At 45.3% G+C, this 13,687-nt stretch overlaps 1 protein-coding gene across 2 annotated transcripts; it reads left to right on the top strand.

Annotated features, from left to right (window-relative positions):
• The first annotated feature begins 2,241 nt into the window (after positions 1–2,241).
• Positions 2,242–12,541, top strand: ART5 (ADP-ribosyltransferase 5). Of its 2 annotated transcripts, XM_043991227.1 has the most exons (6): positions 2,242–2,273; positions 2,388–2,488; positions 4,158–4,229; positions 8,843–9,572; positions 9,757–9,789; positions 9,892–12,541. In XM_043991227.1, exons 3-6 carry the CDS (start codon positions 4,173–4,175, stop codon positions 9,993–9,995), a joined length of 924 nt encoding a protein of 307 aa, XP_043847162.1. In that variant the 5' UTR covers positions 2,242–2,273; positions 2,388–2,488; positions 4,158–4,172; the 3' UTR covers positions 9,996–12,541. The 2 variants fall into 2 exon arrangements, with proteins under 2 accessions (XP_043847162.1, XP_043847163.1); XM_043991228.1 differs by lacking the exon at positions 4,158–4,229 and having other exon boundaries at positions 2,255–2,273; positions 9,892–12,540.
• The last annotated feature ends 1,146 nt before the right edge of the window (positions 12,542–13,687 follow it).

The raw sequence follows: 13,687 nt of genomic DNA, 5'->3' as shown, positions 1-13,687 counted from the left end.
TTCCTCATCAATCACATTCATTCTGAGCACTGGGACTCCTAACACTATTATCATGGGATCCTGCCGTGATGTTATATTCATTCTATATTCCATTTCTGTTTTCTTGAAAGCCTAAGTTGGTTGGTGATTCCCCTGTGCATGCATAGATAACTACCCTTTCCCCTCCACATTGCAATTCTCTGTGTTTTGTGTCCTCAGAATTTCATCCTCAAGAGCTTTTTATCTCTCCTAGACAGACTTCCTGGGTAGAATTTTAAACCATGGGATCCTACCTTTCCTCTGAATGTCCTGAAATCTGTTCTCTCAAAACTGAGGGTGAATGTCAAATTCATTCCAGATTTCTACTCCTTCCTTCTGGACCACAAAGTCTAAGATGGAATGTTCACTCCTCAGCAAGGTTATCATCATTTCCATTCCTGCAGCTAGTGTCTACCTTTGGGTGAGAATCAGATCCACAATAGAATTATCCCTTTTGAAGGATGAAGCTTTCACTAAGACAAGTCAAGTAAAAAAAAAAAAAAAAAAAGGTAAGATTCCAGGGACTCTTGATTTCAAAGATGCCACTTTCTTTTTTTTTTTTTTTTTTTTGGTGAGGCAATTGGGGTTAAGTGACTTGCCCAGGGTCACACAGCTAGTAAGTGTTGTGTCTGAGGCCGGATTTGAACTCAGGTCCTCCTGAATCCAGGGCCAGTGCTCTATCCACTGTGCCACCTAGCTACCCCATAAAATCTGTCATCAGTATCTTTTTTTGGGGGGGCAGGGCAACGGGAGTTAAGTGACTTGCCCAGGGTCACACAGCTAGTAAGTGTCAAGTGTCTGAGGCTGGATTTGAACTCAGGTACTCCTGAATCCAGGGCCAGTGCTTTATTCACTGTGCCACCTAGCTGCCCCAAGATGCCACATTCTCATGCTGTTTCTCAATATGTTGCTTACAAAATAATTTACCTTTAAAATCATAGAGTCCAAGCCTTAAAGAAATATAAAATCATAGGATTATTTAAGATCTTGGGATTTCACAGTTGGAAGGAACTTCAGGGAACCAAGTCCATACTGAACAGAAATTCCTTTTATAGCATTAATAAATGCTTGAGTATAAAGCAATGAATGAAAAAGCATTTAGCACTTTGTGTCCAGTACTGGTTTGGAAATAAACATAATCCTGAGAATATACAGAAAAAGACAGTTCCTGACCTCAAGGAACTTACATGATGACAGGGGAAGATAGCACATAAAGGGGAGTGGTGACCAAGGAGGAATGTTTTGGCCTGTAGTTACAAGGATAGTGAATGGAACTAGACTATATTTGAGCACACTGGTATTGTTTGAGCTAATGGTAGTGTGGATTTGATTATTGTTCCCAAGGCTAGAAGTGGAAAGGAAAGGAGGAGGGGAGATGGGGTAGAGATGCTACACTTATAAAGGAAGTCATTGTTGTTTGTCCTTTGTTACTGAAGAGGACCATGACATTGGAGTGATGTCATGACTTGAAGTCAATTGGATTTAAGTGAGGGAGGGCTGTGCAAGGTCACCAACCTCACTCTCTCCTCCAGAGCCATCTGGGACCAGCAGCAAGATATATATCAGGACAACTGGAGATGGCTCCAGATGTTTAAGGCAATTGGTTTTAAGTGACTTGCCCAGGGTCACACAGCTAGTAAGTGTCTGAGATGAGATTTGAACTCAAGTCCTCCTGACTCCAGGGTCACTGAGCCACCTAGCTGCCCAAAGGAACTCATGAAGATGGCTGGACAGCTGGGTAGTGGGGTCTGAGACCAGACTAGATAGAGAGCTCTCATCAAGGACTTTGAATAATTACCCAGTCTCTGCTTAAATATCTTCCGTAGTGGAGAACACATTAACTACACAAGAAAGGAGATCAGTTAGGGCCCCACAAGTCAGAAAAGGTGTGTTCGGGACTATGGGGACTAACGGCGACTCAGGGTATGGAAAGAGCAATGTAGATCTGGAGAAGGGAGGTCGCACTTGAGCTGGGGAAAGTTGGGACAGAATGTGCCTGCCTATAATTTCTCACCAATTGTCCTAGTTCTTTGATTAGCCTCTGGCAGGGTCCTAGAAATCTCGTCCCAGGGTCTATTTATAGTGGGACTGACCAAGGACACAAGGGAGCTGGGGAGAATGTTTATAAACAAGAAGTCACCTGATGTGAGTCTGAAGGATTATTGGGAGCCTGGCTGCAAGGATGGACGATTGGCGGCTGGCCATGCACAGGGAGGGGAAGGGGACAACTGGACGCGATCCTCTTCCCTCCTGAAGTAGGGATAGGAAGGAGGGACCGCGGCGTCGGGTTTCAGGGAAGGGGGGAGGTGTGGGTGGATCTTGGACTCGACTATACTTAGGCAGAATTTTGTTTATCCTCCCCACTCTAGGACTCCTGCCGTATCAATTGGGACCCCAGCCTACGTCCCTCCAGTTCCAGTCGTCTCCCAGGCGCTCGGCCCCAAGGCATCGGCTCTGCGCTGTGCCCCAGGTGGGTACCGGGGTTCCCACGGGGCTGCCTCGTTCCAGGAGTGGGGTGAGGTTGTGCCGGCTTTTGTGCAGCTGCATCGCGCCATCCCCGGAGCACCCATCCTGCCCCCGGACCCAACTGTCCATTCCCCCCATATTCCCGTCCCTCTTTACACTGTGATTCCCTCCTCTTCATTGCCTCCCTCATTCTATCCTCCCAACTTCCCTTCTCTTTCCTTTTTTTAGCCCTGTTCCTCGATTCTATCCTCTAACGTTTTCTCTCTCTTTAATCGTGCCCCTCTCCATCCCGTTTGCCCCGCCCCTCATTCCATCCTCTTAACTCTTCCTTTTATCCTATCTTTTTCAGCCCCGCCCCTCGTCCTATCCTTAACCTTTCTCTTTTCCTCTCTTTAGCCCCTCCCTGATAACAACCCTTTCGGCCCCCTACCCCAGGGTCTTTCCTTAGCCCTTCTCCTTTAGTTCTGTATTCCTTCAGCCCCAATCCTCATTTCCTTCTCCAAAACCCTGCTGCATCTTTTCTCTCTGTGTGTGTTTCTGTGTATGTTGTGGGTGGGGAGGGGAGTGAGGGAAGGGAAGGATCTCTCCAGGTTGCAATCTCTTCCTCCTCTCCTCCCTCTCTTACTGTTGGAGCACCCTGAGTTGGTGCAACCTTCTGTCCCAGTGCAAGGTCAGGTGGCTTCCTGGAGCAGGGTCAGCTTCTCCTGCCTGGCCTCCTGACAACCTTTCCCAGACCCCTCATACAACATTTGGAAGCTTGCCTAGAGCTTCAGGTTTCATTGACTAGCCCTTATCATCTCTGAACCCAGCTTCTTCTTGGTGGCTGATCAGGGAGAACTGGGCCCTCTGCCCTTGGCACCAGGACTTTCATTATTTTTTAAAACTTTCTTGACCCTTTAATTGTTTTGTTTTTGTTTTTGTTTTTGTTTTTGTTTTTGTTTTTGTTTTTGTTTTTGTTTTTGTTTTTGTTTTTGTTTTTGTTTTTGTTTTTGTTTTTGTTTTTGTTTTGGTGAGGCAATTGGGGTTAAGTGACTTGCCCAGGGTCACACAGCTAGTAAGTGTTAAGTGTCTGAGGCCGTATTTTAACTCAGGTCCTCCTGAATCCAGGGCCAGTGCTCTATCCACTGTGCCACCTAGCTGCCCCTTGACCCTTTAATTGTAACCCAAGGCTCCTAGAACTTCCTGGCTCCTGAGCCTCTTTGGCTCCCTCAACTCCAAGATCTTCTGTCCCAATCCCTAATCACTTTTACCCTTTTCCTGCTTCTGCCACCATCCATGGGGATGCTGGTACTCATACCCACTTCCTGCTTTCCCTTCCCTCTCCTCCTCTTTCTACATACTGCAGGACAGAAGAGTGAGTTCACTAGTTATTATTCACAAGGGCTTAGAGAATGCACAGATTCAGAAATAACCGTCCCCTTCCACATGAATAGCATTAGACACAGAGACAAACGAAATATACCTTCCAATGCATGACTGTTTTGTGTACATCCAACCCTATTCCTATAGAATGCTTGAGCTAATTAATTACTCCCTTCTCCTTGCAAAACAGGGAGGGGATAGAAAGAATGCTCACATAAAGTTTTTTTTGTTACTGTTTTGAAAAAATCAGAACTACTCACCCTGACACAAATTCACCCCCAATCTCCACAAGTCACTCCCTTTCCTTCCAATCTCCCCCAGGGACAATGCTGCCCGCCCTGATGATTACCCTTAGCTGCCTGGGCCTCAGCTCCCTCACACAGGTAATGAATGGTGCCTCCATCCCCCTTAGTCCTCCTTCCCTGGACCTCTATCCTCCTTCTCCTAGTATCCTCCTAGAATCTCCACTGTGCTGTGGTCCTCTTCCTCCTCAAACCCTTCCTGGGACCTCCATTGTCCTTAGGATTCCTAAATCACCATGTCCCCTCCCTGGTCTTCTCCTGGGAACAGTTACCTTCATAACCCTCCCGAGACCCTCTCTGTTCCCAAGATCCTCAACCCCTTCCTGAGACTCCCACCCTTCTCACTATCCCTTTATCTCCCTTTACTCACCTCTCAGGGCAGTTGGTCCTGGTCAGACTTGGAGTCTGGACACTGGGTGGGATGGTCTGAGTTTACATGGGAAAGAGGGATGGAGGGATAGAGGGATAGTCACAGCTGGCACTATAGGGAACAGGGGTGGATAGGACCTGCAAATGAAGAAGAAACCCATGCTTTCCAGCTTGATGTGTAGGCATCCTGAAAACTGGAGGGTTTAGCTGACTTGTTAATTCTATATTATAAGTGGTGATCTATAAAGGGAGTAGGGTGCAGATAAAGAAGGAAGGACAACTAATGATGGAAACAGTCCAGAGGAGGCACCAGCCTAGTTCCCACACTGGATATGCCTGAGGGTGTTCTAAGGTGGACCAAATCATACTGCCAATTGTTTTTAGGAGAGCCAGAGAACAAGAACCAGATGGAGTTTCATCTCAGTGAAGCAATGCAACTGGGGGGAGGGGGGTAAGGTGTTAAGGGGGGGTGGGATGTTCCTGGGTGGCTTTTCTCAGGTCTCTCTTTTTATATTCCCCTGTACAATGTGTGTCTCCTGGAAGTTCTTGGGGGTTGGGCCGTTCTTGGACCTAACACAATCTAAGATTCAGAGCTGGTTGACCTGCAGGTCCCAAAATTCACTCATTAGTAGTGCAACATCAAATTGGAAGAAGGTCTCCAGGGGAGTCCCCCCCCCCCGCCCCGAGATCTGTGCATAACTGTGGACTTTTTACATTTATCTTGATGCCTTGGATAAAGACAAAAATGACATACTAAATTTTCAGATGACACAAACACATATGGAATTCTTCATAAAGACAGAATTAGATTTTAACATCATAACATTGGGTCAAAACAAAATGAAATTCAATAGTGAAAAAATGTAAAGTCTCACACTTGGACTCAAAAAATCAATTTCAAAAATGCAAGAGTGGGAAGAACTGGCTAGAGAGCAGTTTGTCTGGAAAAGACATGAGAATTTTAGTGAACTACAAACTCAAAATGATATAGCCACATTATGTGGCAGCCAAGAAAGCTGAAACAACCTTGGGTTGCATTAAGAGAGACATAACATGCAGAAATAGAGGTAATACAGGGTGGGTCAAAAGTCACAAATATTTAATAACTCCTTTAATTTTTGTTTCTAATTTATAATATCATAGCATCATATACAGTATATATAGGAAATGAATTTATTTTACATGTAAAAAAGTAAATCTCATGAATAGCAAAAAATAAAGAAAAATAATTTTCAGAAAGTTATAAAAACATCAGACCCCTTTTGGTGGACTTTTGGCCCACTCTGTAGTACCTTTATTGTTGACCTGAACAGACTACAGATGAGGTATTGTATTCCATTAAATAAGCCACATTTTGAGGAGGGCATTAATAAATTGAAGAGGATCCAGAGGACAACCAGGATAGTGAATGTCTTGTGTCTGTATCACACAAGGATTAGTTGAATAAACTGGTGATGTTTAACCTGGAGAAGAGAAGAATTGGGAAGTGGGGGAAAGGTAGAGAGATATGATATCTATCTTCAAGTATTTGAAGGACTATCTTCTACAGTAGAAAAGGGATTGGTCATGTTCTGTTTTACCCCAGAGAGCAGAGTTGGGTCGAATGGGAGTCATGGGTGTAAGTTGCAGGAGGCAAATTTGGGTTTGATGTTGGGAAGAACTTTCAAAAGTAAAGCCTTCTGAAATGGAACGGATTTCCTCATGAAATTGTGGGCTCCCCTCTCCTTGGAGGTTCAACCAAAGCCTGGATGATCATTTTTCAGGTGTACTCTAGGATGCATTCTTTTTCAGGGATGGACTGGAATTAATGGTTGCTGAGCTCCCTACAAAGCTGGAGCCTCGCAGAATAAATCTAATACCTCTGTTTAGCTCTTTAGCTACATTTAAAAGTGTCCCTGTTCTGTTTTCCCCTCCCTGGTTATGTGTATGGGGTGTTCAGGGAGGACTAGCACCAGTGGTATAAGGATTTTCATAACCCTTTTCAGAGCTTCTCATCAACTTTTGGTGTTTACCTGTCACCCAACTCTCACCTGTGCTCCAAGAAGCTGTAGCATGTGCAGCTTGCTTCTTGTTGTTGTCCTTCAATCTCCAAGAGGACCATGACATCGAGGTGATGTCATGACTTGCAGTGAATTGGATTTAAGTGAGGGAGGGCTCACTCTCCAACCTCATTCTCTCTTCCAGAGCCATCTGGGTCCAATGGCAAGATACACATCCTGACTTTTGTCTTGTCACCGGATTCTGATAACTGTGGAAGAGAGTGAGGCTGATGACTTTGTGAAATTCTGCCTCACTTCAATGTAATTCACACAGAGTCAAGACATTACCCGATAGTATCATTGGTCCTCTTTGAAACAAAAAATAAACAACTGAACCCCCCAAATCATGGTTGCTTAGCTCCACATTGACTCAGCCACCCTCCTCTGGTCACTTCCAGTTTGTTAATATAGTACCTAAAATGTGCTGCCCCTCCCCCAATTTAGCATAATCCTCCAGCTCTTGTCTGACCAGGGCTGAGGAGAACAGGATCATCAGCCCCCCCCCCACCTCCATTGGCTCTCATGTTTTTAATAATGAAGCTTAAGGTCACATTAGGGGTTTTGGGCTGCCATAGCATACTACAAACTTTTCTGTGATAAATTACTGAAAGGAATAATGAGAGATGGATAGCACCAGCAGTCAATCAATAATAATTTATTAAGTGCCTTTTATTTGCCAATCACTGTGCTAGGTGCTGGTGAAAACAAAGCAAAAAATGAAATAGTCCCTGTACTCAAAAAGCTTACATTCTATTGGGAGAAACAGTGGGTATACATCTAAATAAATACCATACAGGGGCAGCTAGGTGCACAGTGGATAAAGCACCAGCCCTGGATTCAGGAGGACCTGAGTTCAAATGTGACCTCAGACACTTGACACTAGCTGTGTGACCCTGGGCAAGTCACTCAACCCTCATTGCCCTGCAAAAAAAAAAAATAAAAGAAATACAATACATATGTAACAGTCATTCCGTCTAGTCCAACTCTTCACGATTCCACAAATTATAGCACATCAGGCCCTTCAATCATCTGTTATCTTCCCAAGTCTGTACGAGCTTATGTTCAACATATATATATATATACACATGTACATGCATATATACGTGTGTACATATACACATAAAGCCTGTGGCCTGGCCAGCTGGAGAAGGGAACACGTGCTCAATTCTGAAGGATTAGGGTGATTTGGGATAAAGCAACAAATCCTGAGGGACCCTTTGGTTCTTCAACTACCCGGATAGAAATAGAGGGGGTACTGATGGTCTCAAAGGGGAGGCAGCTTAGCCTCTCTCTCCCTCTTTTTCATTCTCTCCTGAATGTATTGCTTCAGGAAGTGGAGACCAAGGGACCAACTAGGTTGTCTCATCCCAAAGAGCCAAGTCCTTGGAACTTAGCCAGTGTTTTCCCCAGAAATGGCTAGGGTATACAGCCTTAGCGATCAACGGAGCATGCTTTAGCCAGAATAGACCCTGATGTTTTACTTCCATTCTATACAGACACTATGAAGACAAAGTAATTTCCAGAGAGAGGCACTAACAACTGGGGTGGGGGAAGGATCAGAAAGGGCCTCATCTTGGGAGTTGTACTTGAGTTGAGCTTTGGGAAAACATTAGATGGTCAATTCTAACACTAATTCTGGAACAGATCAGCCTTCAGTAATCAAGGGATTTGTGATATTTGGGGACATCCCTAATCCAGTAGATTGAAGTCAAGTTGATACCCTCCCCAAAACCATCTTTCAGCGCCCCTGCCAGACCATGGATTTGGGGGTGGAAGAACTAAATTAGGGGCCAATTTTTAGGTTTTTCCACAGCAGGCAACCCAGAACAAAATTGGAAGACTTGGAACCCTCCTTTGTGTCTGGCTATTCCTGTTCATTCAATAATGGTAGATGGCAGAAGTTGCCCAAAGAACTTCAAGGCTACCAAAGCAACACACATGCATACAGTATCCAGGTCACCTAGAGCCTTTACACGTTAGGAGTCCAAATCACACTTGCTGAAATTTCAGGACTGAAGGGGGTCCAGGAGACCAAGCAGGAAGTCCAAGGGATAGTGGAAGAAGGCTCCTGACTACCATATTTGTGTAGAGATTATGGTGAAATGGTTTGTATATACCCCAGATAAGGCTGAGTAGGGTCCAGGGAAATGAGACTGTTTTGTATCTGAAGAAAAGCACCACCCTAATCCTCAGGCACCTATGTGAAATATCTTAAACTTATCCCCTTCCCCACATACCTTCTCTCCTATCTTCCTCTCTCCCAACTCTACCTTCCCCCATTCATAGGCCCAGGTCGTTCCCATCATGCCTTTGGGCCCAGCTCCTGACACCTTTGATGACTCATACTTGGACTGTGCGGAGGAGATGGAGAAGGAGGCCATCCACCTGCTCCAGGAGGAGATGGCACGCCACTCCCTGCTCCGGGAATCATGGGGGGCTGCCACAGCTGCCTGGAAGAGCCGAAGGAGGGGACTCACTCTGCCCCTGGGTTTCCGAACCCAGCATGCCGTGGCCATTATGGTCTACACCAACTCGTCCAACCCTCTGTACCGGGAGCTGAACTCAGCCGTGAGGACGGTGGGCAGTTCTCGGGAGAACTACATGAAACACTTCCCCTTCAAGGCCCTACATTTCTACCTGATGCAGGCCCTGCAGCTGCTGAGAGCTTCTGAAAGCTGTCAGGAGGGCCCTGGGCAGGAAGTGTTCCGAGGTGTGGGCAGCCTCTGCTTCCAGCCTAAACGGCTGGGAGATGTCATTCGCCTTGGCCAGTTCACCTCCACCTCTGAGGAAAAAGGAGTGGCCCAGGGATTTGGAAACATGACCTTCTTCACCATGAACACTTGTTTTGGAGTCCCCATACAATCCTTTTCTGTCTTCCCGGAGGAACGAGAGGTTCTCATTCCCCCTCATGAGATTTTCATGGTGTCTGACTTCTCTCATGATGGGACCCGAAACCTAGTGACCATCAGGAGTCTCAATCAGACCTGCAGCCACTTCAACTGTGCCTACCTGGGGGGTGAGTCAAGGGCTGGGGGAAGAACCTAAACTGACAATCATAGCATTTAGATCTGGAAGGGAACCTCGTTATCATGTGGTCATATCCTATGTCAGGACATGAAGAAAGAAAGGACAAATTCTGGGAAACTTTGAGGGGAGTGAATCCAGAGTAAGGCTTTTATCTATTTCTCTCGGTATTCCAGGAGAGAAGAAGGAGGGCTGTGTCTCTAACACAGGTGAGTTCCCTGTCTGCTTTCCTCTGGATTGGGAAAGAAAGATGGTCTTAGATCTCTCCCCAGATCCAACTGATCCCTTCCCTTCCCTTCTCTTCCTGGCAGGACAAAGTTGGGATGCTCTCCCCCCAGGATCTTGGCTTCAGCTAATACCAAGGACCCTGATCCTACCTCCTGGAGCCTTCCAACTCTCAGGCCCAGTGCCCTGATCTTCTAGCTTCTGGGCTGGAAAATTGTAGGGACCTGTTGGTCCCCCTGTTGTGTAGTCTCAGCCAGGCTGGGGGCAGCCTGGAAAAGAAAGCAGAGGAAAAAGATGAAGATGAAGATGAGAATGATGAAGGTGTTTGGGAGTTGATCTGTGAACAGTGTCCTAGGATCAGGGCAGGGGCCTCGGGCCCCTCAGACCAGGCAGATGCGGAGCTGCAATGGGTGAGGCCACTCCACTTTGTGGTTGTTACCATGGCCACCTCTCAATAAAAGACCTTGCAAAATGTCTGCCTCATTCTTCCAAGCACAGGGGATGGCCCACCTCATTGGCTAGTAGGTCCACTGGCCAGTGAGTTGGTTAATTGGTCAGCCCCTAATATGTCTCAGGAAGGGTTTTCCATGTATTCACCTCTAATGTATTGCAATAAAGCAATTTATCGCCTTTCTTTAAAATGTCCTGCCACCTTCCAATATAAACAAACTTACACATATCCCTTTAAACATTTTGGGCAATTCATCTCCCTACCTGATTGCATTTCCTGTCCTTGTATGTTGCTTAGAGATCCAGGAAATTGCAGGGGAGAGAACCCAAGTTATTTCATAACATGTTATTTCATTACAAAGTTATTGTCATTTGTTGATTTTGGCCAAACATAGGAAGTTGCAGTGACCACAGAAGGATCTGTAAGAGGAATCAAATTCTCTAGCCTCAATTCAATTCAACAATAATTGCTTAAGAACCTACTTCAGACCAATCATTGTGCTGAGGACTGGAGATACAAAAGTGACATTTCTTGTCTTTTAATAGCTTACAGTCTATCAGGAAGGATGCAGTACACACGCTTGATAAATAGGTATAATGGTGTTTCCTTTTCAGAATTGTTTGTTTGTAGGTGTAAAGCATCAAGACAGATATGATGTGAGGCTTTGAGCGATTGATTTGAAAATCCAGGAAAGTATCAGAAACAATGGACTTGTTCCCAAGAACATGGACTATCTCAATACCTCGCTTCCCAGCCACTTGTTTACAGAAGGAAGGACAACAGAAGAAACTTAGGAGTTAAAGAACTGGGGAATCCCAAACCCCAGAACTGTCTGGTGATTACTGGACAAATGACCATAGACTGGAGAGACAATCTTCGGGAAATGTACTCGATGGTTTCCATAGCGGCAGCTAGTCAGCACAGAGGCAGCTAGATGGGCACAGTTGATAGAACACTGGGCTTTGAGTCAGGAAGACCAGTCAGTTCGAATTCATCCTCAGATAATTCCTAGTTGTGTCACCCTGAATAAGTCACTTAACCTCTGTCTCAGTTTCCTCATCAGTAAAATGGGGATAATAATGGCACCTACCTCACAGGGTTGTTGTGAGAATCAAATGAGAATATTTCTAAAACACTTAGCACAGGGCCCGGCACATAGTAGGCACTTGATAAATGCTTCCCTTCCCATCCCCATAAGTTAAAGTGAGATTTCTCACTGAAGGGACCCAGACTTAAAACAAAAATAGTGTCATCAAAGGAAAGAAAAAGTGGCTTTAGAGATAAACTCTGTACTGTTGCCTGTTGCCTGAAAGATGAAAGCTCACAGCTCAGAAATGGGAAGCTTTCGACCAATCTCAAGCTAAGGGTCTTTGTCATCTCTGAAAAGGCACAACACTTCCCCAGCTGAGAGCTTTGGTTGAGCCTGACACTGGAAGTTTCTGTGAAACTATTGTTGTCATCAAAGAGTCAGTGCGCCCGAGTGGAGGAACAGCCCAGCAGAGCATCTCAATAGCCCAACAATCCAGAGGAAGGGGTCTAGTGGAGCAACTCACCTAGCTGAAAGACTATGTCCAGAGAGAATCTAGCCCAGTCTAACCTAGCAGCAGAGCCACCCTTCTGGCCCACATACTGTTCTCAGAAGTAAATTTTTTGAGGAAAGGGCTCAAGAAAGAAAAACCATGGAAGCCCTACAGCTCTGAAGAAATAAGAAACATTAAGGCCCTGCAGTTCTGGAGTTGTGAATTGCCTTGGACACATGTGTTCCCTCCATATGTACCACACTATTATTGGATTTGAAGTTTGTGCTTATTACACTCTCTCTAATGACTGTTGTGTTATGTTGGTGGGAAAGCGACCCCAGGTTTATGGGAGAGATGTGTTGTAACCATTGTTATTGCTATGCCATTTGAGTAAATGCCTTTGTTGAGTTGTTTATCAGTTGACTGTTAATGGGAAGCATACCAGTAGGGGCTTAGGACCTACACTTATAGGAATTAGACAACCACATGGAACCTGAGAAAGCAGCTATTCCTCTAAGAGACCTCAACCTACAAGTTCAAATGCGGCTCGGAGTAAGAGTTATGTAAACAATGTAATTTGATAAGGGAGAGAACACTAACAACTGGGGGAGCTAAGGAAAGCTTCATGAAGGAGGTAGTAAAGTAAGCTGAGCCATGATTGAAAATAAGGATTCTGAGAGGCAGAGGTGAGGAATGAATTTCTGGCATGGAGGAAAGCTAGTGTGAACAAAGCTAGATTCAGAAAATGAAATGTTAAGCTCCGGGAACAAATAGTAATCCAATTTGGCTGGAACATTCTGGGTTCAAAGTGTTCATTTCAGGGCTTAGAAAATTGGTCAGTCTCTCTTGCTCATTTCCCGACATTTAAAAGCAAATGGGGCCCTGGGCAAGTCACTTAGCCCCCATTGCCCAGAAGAAAAAAAAAAGAAAAAAAAAAGGGGCGGCTAGGTGGCGCAGTGGATAAAGCACCGGCCTTGGATTCAGGAGTACCTGAGTTCAAATCTGGCCTCAGACACTTGACTTACTACCTGTGTGACCTTGGGCAAGTCACTTAACCCCCATTGCCCAGAAAAAAAGAGAAAAAAAGAAAAGCAAATGGGGGAAGGGGGAGCAGCTAGGTGGCACAGTGGATAAAGCACCGGCCCTGGATTCAGGAGGACCTGAGTTCAAATCTGACCTCAGACATTTGACACTTACTAGCTGTATGACCCTGGGCAAGTCACTTAACCCTCATTGCCCTGCCCCCCTCCCAAAAAGTGCAAATGGACTTAGCACCAAAAAGGAGGAGGAGATCAGGCTAGATTACCTTTGAGAAACTACAAGGCATTTTAGGAAAGTATGCTTCCTATGACCCCAAGTTTTCTATGAAAGCAAAGGCCCAACATTTTTTGTGTGTGTGTGTGTGAGGCAATTGGGGTTAAGTGACTTGCCCAGGGTCACACAGCTAGTAAGTGTCAAGTGTCTGAGGTCATATTTGAACTCAGGTCTTCCTGAATCCAAGGCCAGTACTCTATCCACTGCGCCACCTAGCTGCCCCAAGGCCCAACATTTTAATGCCAGCATTCTATTGGTATTGTTATATGACAGAAAGACATGGAATAGAACAGTCTACAAAGAATTAAAAATGAATGTCACACAGAGGACAATGGAGAGACATGTGGTGGATGGGAGCAGGCTGTAAGATATAATCAATGATGGGGCAGCTAGGTGGTGCAGTGGATAGAGCACTGGCCCTGGAGTCAGGAGGACCTGAGTTCAAATCCAGCCTCAGACACTTAACACTTACTAGCTGTGTGACCCCAGGCAAGTCACTTAACCCCAATTGCCTCACCAAAACCCCCCCCAAAAACCAAAAACAAAAACAAAAAAAGATATAATCAATGATGAAATTGGAAAAACAGGATTAAGAGA

This window comes from Dromiciops gliroides, chromosome 3 (assembly GCF_019393635.1).
Source record: "Dromiciops gliroides isolate mDroGli1 chromosome 3, mDroGli1.pri, whole genome shotgun sequence".
NCBI lineage: Eukaryota > Metazoa > Chordata > Mammalia > Microbiotheria > Microbiotheriidae > Dromiciops > Dromiciops gliroides.
This window is presented reverse-complemented; position numbering and strand designations above follow the sequence as displayed.

Excerpts from the sequence above, each read along its gene's own strand:
- ART5 (XM_043991227.1), top strand. The coding sequence starts at position 4,173 with ATGCTGCCCGCCCTGATGATTACCCTTAGCTGCCTGGGCCTCAGCTCC. Across the intron at positions 4,230-8,842 it reads GCCTCAGCTCCCTCACACAG|GCCCAGGTCGTTCCCATCAT; the intron begins GTAATGAATGGT and ends CCCCATTCATAG. Across the intron at positions 9,573-9,756 it reads CAACTGTGCCTACCTGGGGG|GAGAGAAGAAGGAGGGCTGT; the intron begins GTGAGTCAAGGG and ends TCGGTATTCCAG.